General features: G+C 50.0%; 6 protein-coding genes across 6 annotated transcripts; 3 read left to right on the top strand and 3 right to left on the bottom strand.

The window, feature by feature from the left end:
* Positions 1-11: 11 nt before the first annotated feature.
* HO133_007905 (uncharacterized protein) lies at positions 12-1,819 on the bottom strand (the record flags this gene model as incomplete). The annotated part of the gene is made up of 3 exons (XM_037298773.1): positions 12-87; positions 498-1,702; positions 1,760-1,819. 3 exons carry the CDS (start codon positions 1,817-1,819, stop codon positions 12-14), a joined length of 1,341 nt encoding a protein of 446 aa, XP_037156109.1.
* A 1,396-nt stretch (positions 1,820-3,215) lies between these two features.
* On the top strand, positions 3,216-5,309 carry HO133_007904 (uncharacterized protein; the record flags this gene model as incomplete). The annotated part of the gene is made up of 3 exons (XM_037298772.1): positions 3,216-4,001; positions 4,086-4,700; positions 5,289-5,309. 3 exons carry the CDS (start codon positions 3,216-3,218, stop codon positions 5,307-5,309), a joined length of 1,422 nt encoding a protein of 473 aa, XP_037156108.1.
* Positions 5,310-6,988: 1,679 nt separating this feature from the next.
* On the top strand, positions 6,989-9,165 carry HO133_007903 (uncharacterized protein; the record flags this gene model as incomplete). The annotated part of the gene is made up of 2 exons (XM_037298771.1): positions 6,989-7,229; positions 7,289-9,165. 2 exons carry the CDS (start codon positions 6,989-6,991, stop codon positions 9,163-9,165), a joined length of 2,118 nt encoding a protein of 705 aa, XP_037156107.1.
* A 335-nt stretch (positions 9,166-9,500) lies between these two features.
* Positions 9,501-10,205, bottom strand: HO133_007902 (uncharacterized protein; the record flags this gene model as incomplete). The annotated part of the gene is made up of 2 exons (XM_037298770.1): positions 9,501-9,743; positions 9,861-10,205. The coding sequence occupies 2 exons, from the start codon at positions 10,203-10,205 to the stop codon at positions 9,501-9,503; spliced, it is 588 nt and encodes a 195-aa protein (XP_037156106.1).
* Positions 10,206-10,527: 322 nt separating this feature from the next.
* On the top strand, positions 10,528-13,328 carry HO133_007901 (uncharacterized protein; the record flags this gene model as incomplete). The annotated part of the gene is made up of 2 exons (XM_037298769.1): positions 10,528-11,445; positions 11,673-13,328. The coding sequence occupies 2 exons, from the start codon at positions 10,528-10,530 to the stop codon at positions 13,326-13,328; spliced, it is 2,574 nt and encodes an 857-aa protein (XP_037156105.1).
* Positions 13,329-13,930: 602 nt separating this feature from the next.
* Positions 13,931-14,353, bottom strand: HO133_007900 (uncharacterized protein; the record flags this gene model as incomplete). The annotated part of the gene is made up of 2 exons (XM_037298768.1): positions 13,931-14,130; positions 14,260-14,353. 2 exons carry the CDS (start codon positions 14,351-14,353, stop codon positions 13,931-13,933), a joined length of 294 nt encoding a protein of 97 aa, XP_037156104.1.
* Between the last annotated feature and the right edge of the window lie 305 nt (positions 14,354-14,658).

The following is a 14,658-nucleotide window of genomic DNA, read 5'->3' as shown; positions in this document are numbered from 1 at the left end:
CCGCGCTGAAATCATTTCACAGGTAGCTGCTGGTCATCGCCAAGGTAGCGTAGGGGAACATGTGACAGAGTATCAAACTGACGTGACCTGGGCTGTGATAGCACTCACTGACAGAGGTTATGAGTAGTTGGCGACGATAATACCTACAGAAGACGTTGACATTCCTGAAGTACCCGGCGATGTGCAAGATGAATTCTGGTGGAATAGTGGGAAGGCCTTCGCGTGCATTGTGTGGGCGCGACTGGAAATGAGGCTTGACTTGAAGATGGCAGGGTACTCTAGAGTGGGGACTGGCTTGTATGTGTCGAGGAGGTTGAAGTCGTGAGGTAAAAGCTGTTTTCAAAATCTGGCTAAGGAATGCTCTCCATATTAGTTGAAAGGCCCAGACGATCAGATCTTCCAGTCTGACGCCCAGAAATCCGTGATTCAGAAGACGACTAAGACCCCCATCATGGGTCAATCGCGTCAAAGTGGTGTAGTGTTGCTGTTATGTAAACATTAATCGTAGAGGGGAGGGTTTCTTGGCTTTCTTCTCTCTCTTTCCCTTAGACCCTCCCTGCTCACTCCCCTTCGAGCTTCCCCTTGAGCTTCCCCTTGAGCTTCCCCTTGAGCTTCCTTTGGAGCCTGTCTTTGATGATGTCTCACTTGCGCCCTTGGCACTGCTCGACTTCTTGCTTCCACTCCCAACTTCCTTTCTTCTGGTCTCTGAGGCGCTCTTGTCGTTTAGGTTGGACTTCGACAGCGTGAATGCCTCTGGAGTGATAAATTCCCCATCCACACTGGTCCCCAAACTCTGCTCTTCTGCTTCTGCAATGCCTCTTCTCCAATTATCAATCGCGCTGACATCTCCTCCGATTTCCAGCATTTCATCCATCCCCGGATCCTCCACGGCGTTGTTCGCCCTTATCTTTTTGATGATCTTGTATCCGCCTAGTGCAACGATTGTAACTCCCACAGCAACACCGCCAGCGATCAGGAATTGTGGGCTCGCGAGCAAGGCGAAGACTGCTGGAGCGCTGCCTTTCATGGTGACGAGGACGCCTGGCGCCATTTTCGTAGCGATATTACTGATCTCGGCCAGCGTGAGAGCGACAGCGGCCATAGCGTCAGGGTTCTTCTGTAAGGAGGCTATTGTTGCGGATACGGAATACTGTAGGCAATCCGCTTCTTCTAGGAGAGCCTTCACTTTGTTGACGAGGCCTTTGAATTCAGAGTCGTCGGCCGGATTCGCCACAGGGAGAGGTGGAGGTATAGGGCCATATGCCAGGTCCATATCTATGATTGATGAAGGCGACGAGGGAGAAGTCATGGATCGGGGTGGAAGGCGTGGGGCTCGTGGCACAACAACGTCGTCCAGACCGGAGTGTCTTCTTGTAAGCTCCTGGTGCGGGAACGTTGGAGAACGTGGAGTGCGAAGTTCTTGCGAAAAACGGTTGTGTGATGATGGGTAGATCGTGTTTGACTCGCTTCTAGAGGCCTCTTCTGGGCGTCGATGGTCAGTGGATGATCTGCGATTGCCGTGATGTGGCCGGGAATGTTTTCGGGGGCCTGCTGCAGGGCGATTATCGTAGACTGTAGCTGCTTCTAGACCCTTGCGGGCTTTCTTGTCCTCGATTTCGTAGTGTCGGCCAGCGACGACTTCAGCTTTTCTTTCGCGATACGCAGCTTTAGCTTCTCTGAAGACATTGACAAGATGCTTGCTCTGTGACGCAGGGATCAGCTAGTTGGGCTGGGAGGTGTGAATGAAACGGTGACTTACTGTGCTAATCGCCTTGCCAGAATTGTCCAGGACTGCTATTGTTTGTATGAGTGCTGCCATGTTGAGTATCAAGATGCCTTCCACTTATGGATGGCCACTCCGTGCAGACAGAGCTTGTTTGTCAATCTATAGTTGCTTGACAGCCACTTAAATCAGCCAAGGACTTCTAGCAGCACACGTTACACGCGCAAGAGATGGACATAGAGGCCGTGTAGACGTGTGTACGGAGGAAGTAGTAAATACACAAAGGGAACAATGAGATTGCTTGAATCACAAGTCGGCTTTCATAGCACGATAAGAGCTTTGCTGACAGCAAGATATAGGAGGTGGAACTGGCACGGAGAGCATAGTCAGAATCAAGGATCAGAGGATGATGGATATGGATATGGATGTTTATTGTAATATAATGAGAGGCCATTGATAGTTCGGGAAGTGCATCTTTGTTGTCACGCTGCGATTGCTCGCTCGCCTCCGCTGCCTTGATTGGGTTCGGACCATGGATCAAGCAAGCCTGCTTTAGACTCGACCATCTGAGAATAATCAATTGATCATTATTGCTCCAAATCTCACGGGGCGCGTATAAAACAGATATCATTGGTCTTTGAGTATAGATGTTGTAGGAAGTGTGATGGCGCCAATGATTCAGGCGCCGTCGCCAGCTGTGAAAAGGACGCACAATGACGCGGACAGCACTGCCCTATCGCCACATTTAGCCACGCGCTTTTTAAGTCTACTCAACTATGTTGTATACTGCTTAACTACTTACCATTCGTTCCATGGACACTCGACAGGCTTTTTCCTTTATGTCGTCTTCCAAGAAACCCATTGATAGTGACAATGTTTTCAAAGTACACGGGCCATGGAGCGCCATGAGGCTGCGCTTGAAAGGTTGACAGATATGCTTCCTGAACAGTAAGGATGTACATATTGGAATCTGCAGTGCCTCCCAATTCATGTCAGATGATACTACTCGGTCGTCTAACATGGACGGTGATCTTCCTCGTATTCTGCTATCTACCGCGATGCACATCACATTCATAATTTCATATGCTAGGGTTGTGTCCGCCATTCCTTAGCGGTTTCGGCAATAAGGATTTTGTTCAAAGTTCAATCATCCCTGCAAACTACATATGAAAAGCCCGTCATAGGTAACTTAGTCAAAATTGGCAACTGTTCATTACCAATATGGATTGCTTTCTGAGCTTTGCCGTCGTTCTCGCTCCTTTGTGCGTTTTGCAGCTTGATAGGAATGCATATATAGCAAGTCAATGGACAGAGCTCTCTGAACGTAGCTCAGGTCTTCGGCGGCGCCTCCAACACTGTTGCTAAATCACTCCGATACTGGGGATATTCCGGTGTTTACCTCTCAAGGTAAAGAGCTGCTAGTCATCTATGTCTTGCGATTGGAATGATTCAAGCCCCATACAGAACGACTTGTGCTCACTCTCGTTCTAGGATGGGCTCTGGCCACTCCGACTCCACCCTTGCTACCTCAGAGCAGTCCTCGCACAGCGCCCCAAGCGTCGAGAAGCCTACCACGCAGACGATGAGTCGATGGACAAGATCAGAGGGAGAAGATGTACCGATTGAAGGAGCTGCCGCTGCGCCGGACTTGTCGCCTAAACGAAGCACCGAAGGAGGTTCTGCCAATTTACAAAGGTCGCGCTCCTATGGCAACGGCTACGGCTGTACGGCTTTTAACGATGATGAAGGGACTACCAAGGACGCAGAGAAGGGACAAGATCCCAATAAGCAGTTCGAAGTTCGGTTCGATGGTGACTCTGATCCTATGAATCCAAGATCCTTGAGCAAGACACGCAAGTGGGTGATCGTGGCCATTGTATCCGCCGGCTCAACGTGTGTCACATGTGCGTCGTCGATGTATACGTTAACATACGGTCAAATTACAACGGAGTTCCACGTTTCCCGAGTCGTCGCTACGTTGGGACTGAGCTTGTTCGTTATGGGGTTGGGACTTGGGCCTATGATTCTTGGGCCTTTATCTGAGTTCTATGGCCGCCGTCCCGTCTACGTTTTTTCATTTGGATGTTTCCTGGTTTGGCTTATTCCTTGTGCGGTGGCAAAGAACATTGGAACAGAGCTTGTTTCCCGGTTCATTGACGGTATTGCGGGCAGTGCTTTTTTGAGTGTGGCTGGGGGCACGGTTGGCGATATGTTTGTACGGAATGAACTGCAAGCTCCAATGATGATCTTCACGGCCTCTCCGTTCATCGGGCCGCCAGTGGGTCCCATTATCGCAGGCTTCATCAATCAGTACACTACCTGGTGAGTCGAACAGGCAAACTTGTAGAATAAAGGCTAACAGATCAGGCGGTGGACTTTCTATGTGCTCATCATCTGGTCCGCGCTGATGCTTGGCTTGATCGTATTGGGTGTGCCCGAGACCTATCATCCGGTCCTTCTTCGTCATAAGGCTGCGAAGCTACGGAAAGAGACTGGCGATGAGAGATGGAAAGCGCCAATCGAGATTATGCAACGCTCGATCTTGCAGACTATTTTGCGGTCCTGTTATCGGCCATTTTTGCTGCTTACCCTAGAGCCTATGGTCCTGAATCTTTGCCTGTTCTCCGCGATATTGTTGGGGGTCCTCTATCTCTTCTTTGGCGCTTTCGAAATCGTATTCACGAACAATCATGGATTTGAGCTGTGGCAAGTCGGCCTGAGTTTCACGGGCCTTTTGGTAGGCCAATTGGTTGCAATAGGAACGGACCCGCTGTGGCACAACAATTATCTTAGGCTAATCCGGAAAAAAGAAGAGGAAGATGGGGAGTCTGGGGGTTCAGAACCCGAGTACCGTCTGCCCCCAGCGATTGCAGGAGGGATACTCGTGCCAATTGGCTTATTCTGGTGCGCATCATCTATTGTCGTATTTCAAATCGCAAATCGCGAGCTGATCTCGGTGCAGGTTTGCCTGGACCACGTATGCCTCCGTACATTGGATAGGTGAGGAGGAACAAGAGGAGTTGCCTGAGCTAAGCTAAACTTCTACCCAGTGCCGATCATAGGAAGTGCTATCTTTGCAGCTGGGTGAGTCGCTGCGGATTGTCCTTGACTTCAATGAATAGCTACTGAACGAGTATCAGCATGCTACTTACATTTTCAGGAATCTTCACATTTCTGGTGGATGCATATCCTCTATATGCCGCGTCTGCCTTGGCGGCAAACAGCTTTGCTCGCTCGAGCTTCGCTGCAGCGTTTCCACTGTTTGGTGATCAAAGTAAGATTATCTAGAGTTCCACGTCTGACGCGGTATCCGCCAGGTGTGACAGTGACAGGCTAACAAATGTTTGATAGTGTACAACAAATTAGGGTATCAGGTAATGCAGGGAGCAATTCTGACCAAAGCTTTTCCACTGACGAACTTCACGTTAGTGGGCAACTACCTTGTTGGCGGGCCTTACGGTTATCATGACACCTTTCCCGTACGTCGATGCAACAGCTGTCACATTTTCTCTACTTGGCGGCTTGGGCATATGTTGATTGGTCAAACCAGATATCTGTTTTTTAGGTTCGGCCGAAGGATACGTGAGTACACTTTTCAGAATTCCCTTCCAATCAATATCATGGTTGAGTCCCGAGACATGTCTCGGGAGCATACTCACAGTGCTTCCAATCTTGTTTTGTTACCTGAATTTTCTACCTCAAAGGAGTCAAACTGATTCCCCCATCTTAGGGGGTAATTCGCGATTCGCTTCTGGGAGATAGCCGTACATGATTCTAGTCTTTAATTATAGCTAAAAACGATGATCACGATGGCGTGTGGGAAGGAATGATAAAGCCAGTGCCCTACTCCGTATTTCCAGGCATACCTGCATGATGTATGAGTATCGAGCTGAAATTGTCAAATCTCAGACCAACAAGGAGCCGTATCACCCACACCCGATGGTTGGTAGCCTTGTTCCAGCTGTACATGATCGTCATTCAACCTCAAAGTACGAGGGTACCGACACATTGAGGTCATGAGATCAGCTTGCCAATATTTGTTCAAGAAGGCTTCTGTGCATTAGCTTGAGCCAACGACGCATCTTGTGCCATGTTGTTGCTTTGATTTCTTTGCAGCGCATGATCGCCCTTGACCCAAGCCATGCAAGCACGCTGGCGAACCAGAGCTGTGGGTTTTCCAGAGAATAAAAAGCAGGGATTTGGTGTGGGTGAGGTAAGAGGGTACCTTAGGAGCTTAGGTAACTAGCAGTAGCGTCCTGCAATAGTGCGCAAGTTAAAATTTCCAAAATTGAGAATGAAAGCATGACGACAAGGGAGCCAATGAATGGGAGGACAAAGCAGTTTTTCCGTGCGGGCAAGCGGCCACCAAATCCTAGGTGCCGCTTTAGCAGTTTTAGTGCCACCTGCCCCAATGAACCGTGAACCCAAGTTCATCAGAGACTGACCGCTTACTGCTGCTACATGACATGACATGACATGAGAGTAGCACCTTGCTGCATGAGATGGTAATTATGATCATGATGACCTGCTCCATCACAATAATACATTAAGTCTAATCATCATCATCATCATTCCACTCCAATTCGGAGACGATAAGAATACTACCCTCCCAGTCCACCATCTCAGTCGTAGGATTCTCATCCGAATTACTACCATACCATCACGGACGTAGAAATCAAATACGGCTCCAAATATCCGATCCAGCACATCAAGTCGTCCTACAACTTTACACGACAAGCCTTGCATCAGAGGGAATCCTGCGTCCGTCCATCCAATCTCCAAGGTCCAGCAAAACAAGGCGTCCCAACGTATCTGCAGCTATCCGGTCGCTCACTCTCTCGCAACTGGACAAGGGATATCCCCTCAATTTCGAATTTGAGGCTGTCCCCAGGCACCCCAAGTAGATCTCGTTGAAAATATCGGCAGAGCTTCCTTCTTCCAATCTGCACTGCCTCCTGCGGTAGTAGGCTACGTGGACACTGTTTTCTCTCTCACGTGCGCCGTCAACGCTGCACAGTATTACGCAAGTCGTCAGGAACTGATTGGCTTCTTGGGACTCTGCAGCTTGGAAAGGGTGACTAGGGCGCAGGAAGACTTGTTCTCGTCGTGCTATTGGTGAAGGTAGAGGAGGGCGTTGGGTTATCGCACAGCCAGGCTCCACTTGCACGGGAAATAGCATTAGACTTGCATGAACCAGGCTATCTGGACCTCTGGCATCGTACCGCATTGGCGCCTTTTGGTAGCCGCGTGAGCTAGCTATATATCATGGCCTTGGACCGAGATGAGAATGCTTCCTCAAGATCGCAGTCGGAGTCATCAGACGACAGTGACAGTCAAGACTCAGACGACATGCGCACACCTACCACCGATTCTAAAGGCGATTTGTCAGCCCGTAAGCCGAACGATGACAAGGTGAAAAAGGCTGCCAACAAAGATCCCAACAGGGTCAAGAGGAAAAAAGCTCGTCGGGCCTGCGAGAATTGTCAACGTGCTCATCTGACCTGCAGTAAGTCCCTTCTACCACTTGCCACCATGGTCCTCGACTATGACGCTTATGCTTGACAGGTGACAAGCGGCCTTGCGAGAGGTGTGGCGACAAGAAGATTTGCAAGGACGGAAAGAGGAAGAAGGCAAAGTACTTGGCAGATGCTCCAGACGAGGATCTAACTCCAGGCCAGGATCAAGTCAAAGACAGTCACTTTGCCAACTTTTCTAATGACTGGCATGGTGGCCCGCCATTTCCCAGGTCAAGTTTCCCCAGTCCGGGAGTAGGTAGCCTCTATGCCAGCCAAAACCCAACCTACCCATTGTTCGTAACGCACGGGCAGCAGAACCAGATGCCTTTTCAACCCTACTCTAGCCAGCAGATGTCAATGGGACAATCATATCCTCTCGGCCCTCATCAACAACCGATCTTGCCAGATTACAGTCGTACTGTGCAGCAGCCAAACACCCTCGGTTTCTCCAATCCGAATCAAGACCTCTCTGTCGGTGAATTCTATCCCAATCCGAACACAGAGGAAAACTCTTTCGCGAATCAATACGGGTATGGGGAGTTAGCATACATAACTCACCTCACTTCTGGTATGGCAGACACTCCTCCAAGCGAAAGCACGGGGACTCTCAATCCTAGTGATGACGCCAACTTTGTGCCAGGTGTAAATACCCCAGGCTACGGATCGGCCGCCCAACCCTACGGCTACCCTCAAGACCAGGTCATACACAATTCTCGACCTAGCTCACGAGAAGAAGCCGATCCTTTCAACTTGAGGGGACAAGACGAGGACTCACTGGATGGGTTGGTAAAGCAGGAAGAGCCTACTGGCTACCCGATTGGCGCCTATAACAACTATCCCAGTCCATCATTTTCCGGGTCCAGTCCGCAAGGTATGACGGCGGGTATCGACGAGAGTCCGTCCGTCAAGAGTATGTACACTAATATTAACCCATCTCGTCAGGCACAGCTCCGAGAAACACTCCGGCCAATGACCTCTTCGCAGCAACAGCAGAACAGTTCTCAGGCCTCACCCTCAACGCCGACTGTCCAAACGGCAACGATACCTTCTTCTATCCAAATTCAGCCTTCGACTTCCAATCGCCGCCACCGGAAACCCTCAATGATCTACAATGCCGTGACGGAGCCTTATTCTTACACCAAGGCTTTCCACGATTTGATGGCATTGATCCGCAAGCGGTTTTCCCCGTCTAAGACGGCTCGGATTGCCAAGGCACTCGCTTCCATTCGTCCTTCTTTCATCTCATCTCTTACGAAGTTGGATGACGATGACCGAGTTTTCATGGAAAAGTGCCTTCAGCGAACACTACTAGAATATGACGATTTTTTGAGTGCAACCGGCACTCCCACAATAATTTGTCGACGCACTGGAGAAGTGGTAGCGGTGGGTGAAGGTTTTAGTGTTCTTACTGGTTGGAGGAAAGCTGTCCTCTTGGGCAGGGAGCCCAACCTCAACGTGAACAAGGGGGGTGACACTTCTGGTCCTTCCGGTATGGGAACTGCAACTTCTCGCGATAACATCACTCCTCGAGTGTCAGATAGTTCGAGACCTGATCCCCTCGACGAATCTCGGCAGAACCCGGTGTCTATAGTGGAATTGTTGGATGACGAGAGCGCGTGCGATTTCTTTGATGACTACTCTCATTTAGCTTTTGGAGATTCTAGGGGGAGCGTGACCACACCGTGCAAACTTTTGAAGTACAAGACAGCGAGGGATGCTGAGTTTGACAAGACATTGGACAGCGAAGCTGGATCACGGCTGAAGCGGCAGAGGGATGCTACACGGTCTGGAAAAGATGGGAATGCCGGTATGACCCAGATTGGAGATGATGATGGCAAAGTCGAATGCATGCTCTGCTGGTCAGTGAAGCGGGATGTCTTCGATATTCCTATGTTGTTCGTTATGAATGTCCTTCCTTGCATATGATGAGACTACGACGTTTGCTTTCTTTTGTCCATTGGGAAAATCGAATGGCATGGACGCCCAATCGCTTGGTGCTGGCTAGCACTTTGGCATGAATTATGACAGCACAGCTGTACATATCCCACAGATTAGACGTCAATAACGCATTCACTTATACTGAAACGCACCTGACAATGTCTTTGTGAACAGCAGAATATCCTTCATAGTACACGCGTCCGTTGCTTTATCCCCTATCTCTATCCCATGTCTTCGTGCGACTACCCAGCTTGACACCACGCTTCATGAATCTTCCAATGTGTCTGTACCCACACTCAGAAATCCCCACATCCATACATCACTCAGCTCGCCACCTCATTCTCATGCCCTTCAACCCCAAACTCCAACAGATACTTCTCCCCTTTTAAATTCAGATAAGGCTCCCTCTCCAGACTTCTCTTTGCAACTTCAATATCCACATTAATATCCTCTATTAAACTCTCCTTACTCACATAATCATACTCTGGCCGTATAAACCCACAAATCAGCAGATTCATCCGCGCGCCGTAGAAGTCGTGGTGGAAAGCGTGCATGATGTGGACTTCCTTGGATTACCATAACAGATCAGTTTGATGCCCTCCATCAGCTTCAACCGTTTTCTTTCTTTCTTTCTTTCTACAGCAGAGCATGCGTGGAAAAATACGTAGCCAGGAGGTACATACCACGCTCCTAACTTCATTCTTATAATAAGGATTCCACCCAATACTCATCACCATTTCCCACACTCCTCCTCCTGGTCCTCTTCCCTCTCCTTCCCCCCCCCTCTCCTTCCTCAACCCTGTATCATCAATGTCCACCCCCGCCCACCCGTAATAAACTCCGCTCTCGACATCCTCATTTCCTCCAACGCTCAGCCCCGCCAACGGTATATTCGCCGTCGGTATCCCTAGATCTGCGCTACCACGTCCGAAGCCCTTTACTATGGGTCCTGAGAGGCGGATCGGGAAGGGTCGTTCGGGGCCGGTTGAAGGACCGGCGACGAGGGGGCGCGGGGCAGAGGGGCGCATTGGATTTGTTGAAGGGCGGGTAAAAGGGGGGTTGGGTTTTGGAGAGGGTAGAGGCTGTTAGTAGGGAGTAGAGGTAAAGTAAATGCGTCTGGGTGTGCAAAACCGGGTTATGATATTCATCTGGGTGGCAGGATTAGAAGGAAGGAAGAAGTGCCGACCCCCACGCTGCAGGCTTAGAGTAGGGACGGGCCGAAGGACACAGCGTTCTTTTGTTTGGGGGCGTGGAAAGTGCCGAGGGCCCTTAAAGTCACTTTTTCTCAGACACTAGAATTAATCTTGCAATAGGGTTAAGATATATCTAATTTCTGAACTTGACGCAAAGATGCCCGAGCGGGTGCATAAAAACCACGATGGAGGATCTGTGCCCTTGGAGACCGTGGTCAGGAAAACTGCCCCATTATTGACCGAGGATAACTCGTCGAAGAGTAAGAAACGGAAACGAGAGCATGTGGATCGGACTCACCTCGGAGAACGTGCCATATCGCTAGAACCTGCTCGCAGGAGCCTGCCTACACATAGAAACGCTAAATTAATAAGTCATTTCGAGGGCAACCACGACCAGCGCTCGCAATCGAACGGTTCTGATCGCTTGCAGCTTGCCACTTTGGCAAAACCCAAATCAAAAGGCCTATCAGAGGACTTCGTTCGACCATCAAATGGCAGCCACAATCTAAGAGACAGAGCCAAAAGGCTGGAATCTTCCCGCAAAAGCCTTCCGGTCTGGTCCCATGTTAGGGAAATTCGCGAGGCTCTTCTCGGTCAGGACGTCATCATCTTGGTTGGTGAGACTGGTAGTGGGAAAAGTACGCAAGTGCCGCAGATGCTTGTGAATGAGCCATGGTGTAAATCCCAGTCGGTCACCATTCCAATGGACCGCTCCCCCCAGACTGTTACAATCGGCGGCTGTATTGCCATCACAGAGCCGAGAAGGGTGGCGGCTACTACCTTAGCTAGACGAGTAGCAGAGGAAATGGGCACACCGCTTGGTTCATCTAGTCTGAAAAGCACAGTTGGTTACAGTGTGAGGTTTGATCAGTCTACGAGTCCGAATACGAGGATCAAGTTCGTTACGGAGGGGACACTATTGCAAGAGATGTTGAGAGATCCATGGTTGAAAGCTTACAGTGCTGTGTTCGTGGATGAGGTCCATGAGAGGGGGGTCAATGTCGATTTACTGTTGGGTTTTCTGAGGGACATGGTCGCAGGGAAAAATAAGGGAAGAGGGGGGATACCGTTGAAGGTACATTGTATTTCGGAGTTACTCCTTTCTGTCCGAGACTCCAGTCTGGGTTTCGAGACTTGTCCTGGGGCCGGGCTGGTCTTCTTTACACGCTGTGCTACTAAATACTTATTTACCGCGTTCGACTTTCTGTCGTGAAACAGATCACTACCCCCAGTTGTGCTCACCAAGATTGTTTTAAGAGTTGGCCCTACGTTTTGGAAAAGGGACGCTGATTCTTTAATCAGGTTATCATCATGAGCGCAACCGCCGAGACGGAGACTTTGAGGGCATTCTTTGAGGAGGGATATGGGCGAGAGGCAGGGAATGGAGTCCATGCAGATAGGAAGAAACATGGGAATGGTACCGATGGGCTTGAGCATCAAGACGAGTCAGGGTCTGAATGGTCCGGCATCTCCTCCTCTGATGAAGAAGGTGACACTGCAATCCACAGCAATGGAACCGTGAAAGGTTCCCATCACGAGGTCAAGAAGCCGCAATTGAAGACTACAGACCGTGTAGCAACTTGCTATATCAAAGGTCGCCAGTACCCTGTCGATCTTAAGTATACGGCAGAGCCAGTCCAGGACATCGTCGAGGCGTCTCTTCGAATGATCTTCCAGATCCACCGTCAACAACCCATGCCAGGGGATGTGCTTGTGTTCTTCCATGGACGGAACGTTATCGAATCCCTCGAGAGCCTCGTCAAAGAGTATGCCCGCGACATGGGGCCCGAGCTACCGAAGCTTCTAGTCCTACCACTCTTCGCCGCCCTATCGCAAGCTGCACAGGAGCGAGTATTTCAGCCTGCTCCTCCAAATACGCGGAAAATAATCATCGCAACGAACATCGCCGAAACCTCAGTGACAGTCCCAGGGGTCCGATTTGTCATAGACAGTGGAAAAGCAAAGATCAAGCAATTTCGGACGAGCATTGGGATGGAATCGTTGCTCGTGAAACCGATCTCGCAAAGTTCGGCCATACAGCGCCAGGGGCGTGCTGGTCGTGAAGCGTTAGGACAGTGCTACAGGCTGTATACAGAACCGGACTATTCTACCATGCAACAATCCAACACGCCGGAGGTTTTAAGATGCGATCTAAGCCATGCAATTTTGACTATGAAAGCAAGAGGCATCAACGATGTTGTTAATTTCTCGTTCCTTGATCCTCCGCCGCGGACTGCGTTGGAAAAGGCTTTGCTGCAGCTTTATCTGCTCGGAGCGCTGACTGACTCTGGAGGAATAAGCGACATTGGTCTGCAGATTGCTAAGCTTCCGGTCACTGTGTCTCTCGGAAGGGCTCTCATTGCAGCGGCTGAACCAGCGCTAAATTGCGTACCCGAGGTTATTGACATTATCTCGTGCTTGAGTGTGGAGGATTTGTTCCTCAACCTGGCGTCCGAGGAAAAGAAAAAGGAAGCCGAAGTGGCTCGACGCGAACTCTACAAAAGGGAAGGAGATCACTTGACCTTATTAACAGCAGTCCAAGCATACGCAGCAGAGAACACGGATAGGAAAGCCTGGGCGGAGAGACATTTTGCATCGCATAGAGCCATGAAAGCGGCTATGGATGTTCGAAAGCAGCTGCGGGCTCAGTGCCAGCAATTGAAATTGCTAAAGCTAATACAAAATCAAGCAACCTCAGCAATCACGCCCGAGCTTGCAAATTCCATATTGAAATGCTTCCTGAAAGGTTTTGCAGCCAAAACGGCCCGACTGTGTCCAGACGGCAGCTACAAGACCATGGTTGGAAATCAAGTTGTGGCCATACACCCTTCCAGCAGCTTGTTTGGCAAGAAAGTGGAAGCGATCATGTTCAATGAGTTCGTCTTCACAAATCGCAGCTACGCAAAAGGCGTGAGTGCGGTACAGATGGACTGGATTGCGGAGGCATTTGAGGTATGATCAAGGCTTTAAGAACATTCCTCCCGCAGGCTGCAAGGGGTTCTTGTATCATACTTTCAGTGTAATTACAGTGGTATCCTCGTGGACTAGCAGTGCGTAACAGAAAGTTACTCTAGTCTACAAAACGTATGCACAGTGCAGTGCGCGAAGCATTATTTCCGACAATCCATGGGTAATGAAACTAGTGTCAATGTTTAGGGGCTACCTTTCCATGTGACTGCTTTTTGTTAACGCTAGCAGATTTCGCTGTGTACCAATACATTGACAATAGACCGGATGAACGTCTTGGAGATCTCCTGGTCAGCGTTGAATATGTCCTGTATTCTTGGACTCTCAGCCGCTATGATTGCCGGTTCCCTCTGGCTGTTCGCCTGCCAACCCGATTGCGTTGCTGCAAGCCACAAGCGCATCGGCCCACAGTTTGGATTATCAAACATTTTCCATCTGATACACCTCATAGGAAACTTCCTCGTACGGATGGGCTCTGCGGTTACATACAGGTTATCGCCTGCGAGTACACGGTTGCGACGGTGAAGAGGAGGGACAGGATCAACACGGTCTGCCCACGGCGTTGATCACCGTTACGGAAACGGGTCCAGTGCTCACCTCTTCAACGAATCCACCGCTCCGGTCATCACGTCCTTTCCCACGCACAGCACCTCCACCCTCGTCTCGGGTACCCTCTCCAACTTGCCCACCGCGCCAATATTCGGGACCGCACCCTCGCCGGGTAGGAATTGGCCCGTGCCCGGTACCTCGAAGCAGACCATGGAATACTTGCCGCCGGGGTAGCTGCCAGCTCCTGGGTCGATCCCATGAGCAAAAGGAATACGGTATGGGATGTGGCAAAAGAAAGATGGGAGGAATGGGTGAATGACGGGGTACTCTTTTTTTTTTGTTTTACCGGCACGAGAATATGCGGGATGCTCACCTTTTGCGAATACGGCGGATTTACAGGCTTCGAGGGATGAGTGAGGGACGGTGAAGATGAGCTTGTAACGCGGCTCCAGGGTGGGGGTGGACATTTCTTGCAGGTATTTTCGGATTGTATTTACTTTACGGTTGTATCTTTACTTTTGAAAAGCCGAGAGAGCTTTCGATCCAAGGGATCTTCGTTCACTCCGGGGCTAAGAAATGCTTGATTGCGGTGGCGGCTTCCCATCACCATCGTAACCATGACTTGAGACTGAAGTTCTGAAGCTTGGCAGCATTAACCATAAGGTGCTGACAGACAGACCGGTTGATGTGTGGGACTTCGTATGTTAGAGTTGCTTTATGCTTAGATCGACTTATGGACTGACATGCATGCCCGAGCATGCAATTGTTTGAA

The sequence above is a fragment of the Letharia lupina genome, assembly GCF_014066315.1.
Source record: "Letharia lupina isolate WasteWater1 chromosome Unknown contig_4, whole genome shotgun sequence".
Taxonomy (NCBI): Eukaryota; Fungi; Ascomycota; class Lecanoromycetes; order Lecanorales; family Parmeliaceae; genus Letharia; species Letharia lupina.
Note: the sequence above shows the minus strand (reverse complement) of the source record. Positions and strands in the feature narration are given on the sequence as shown.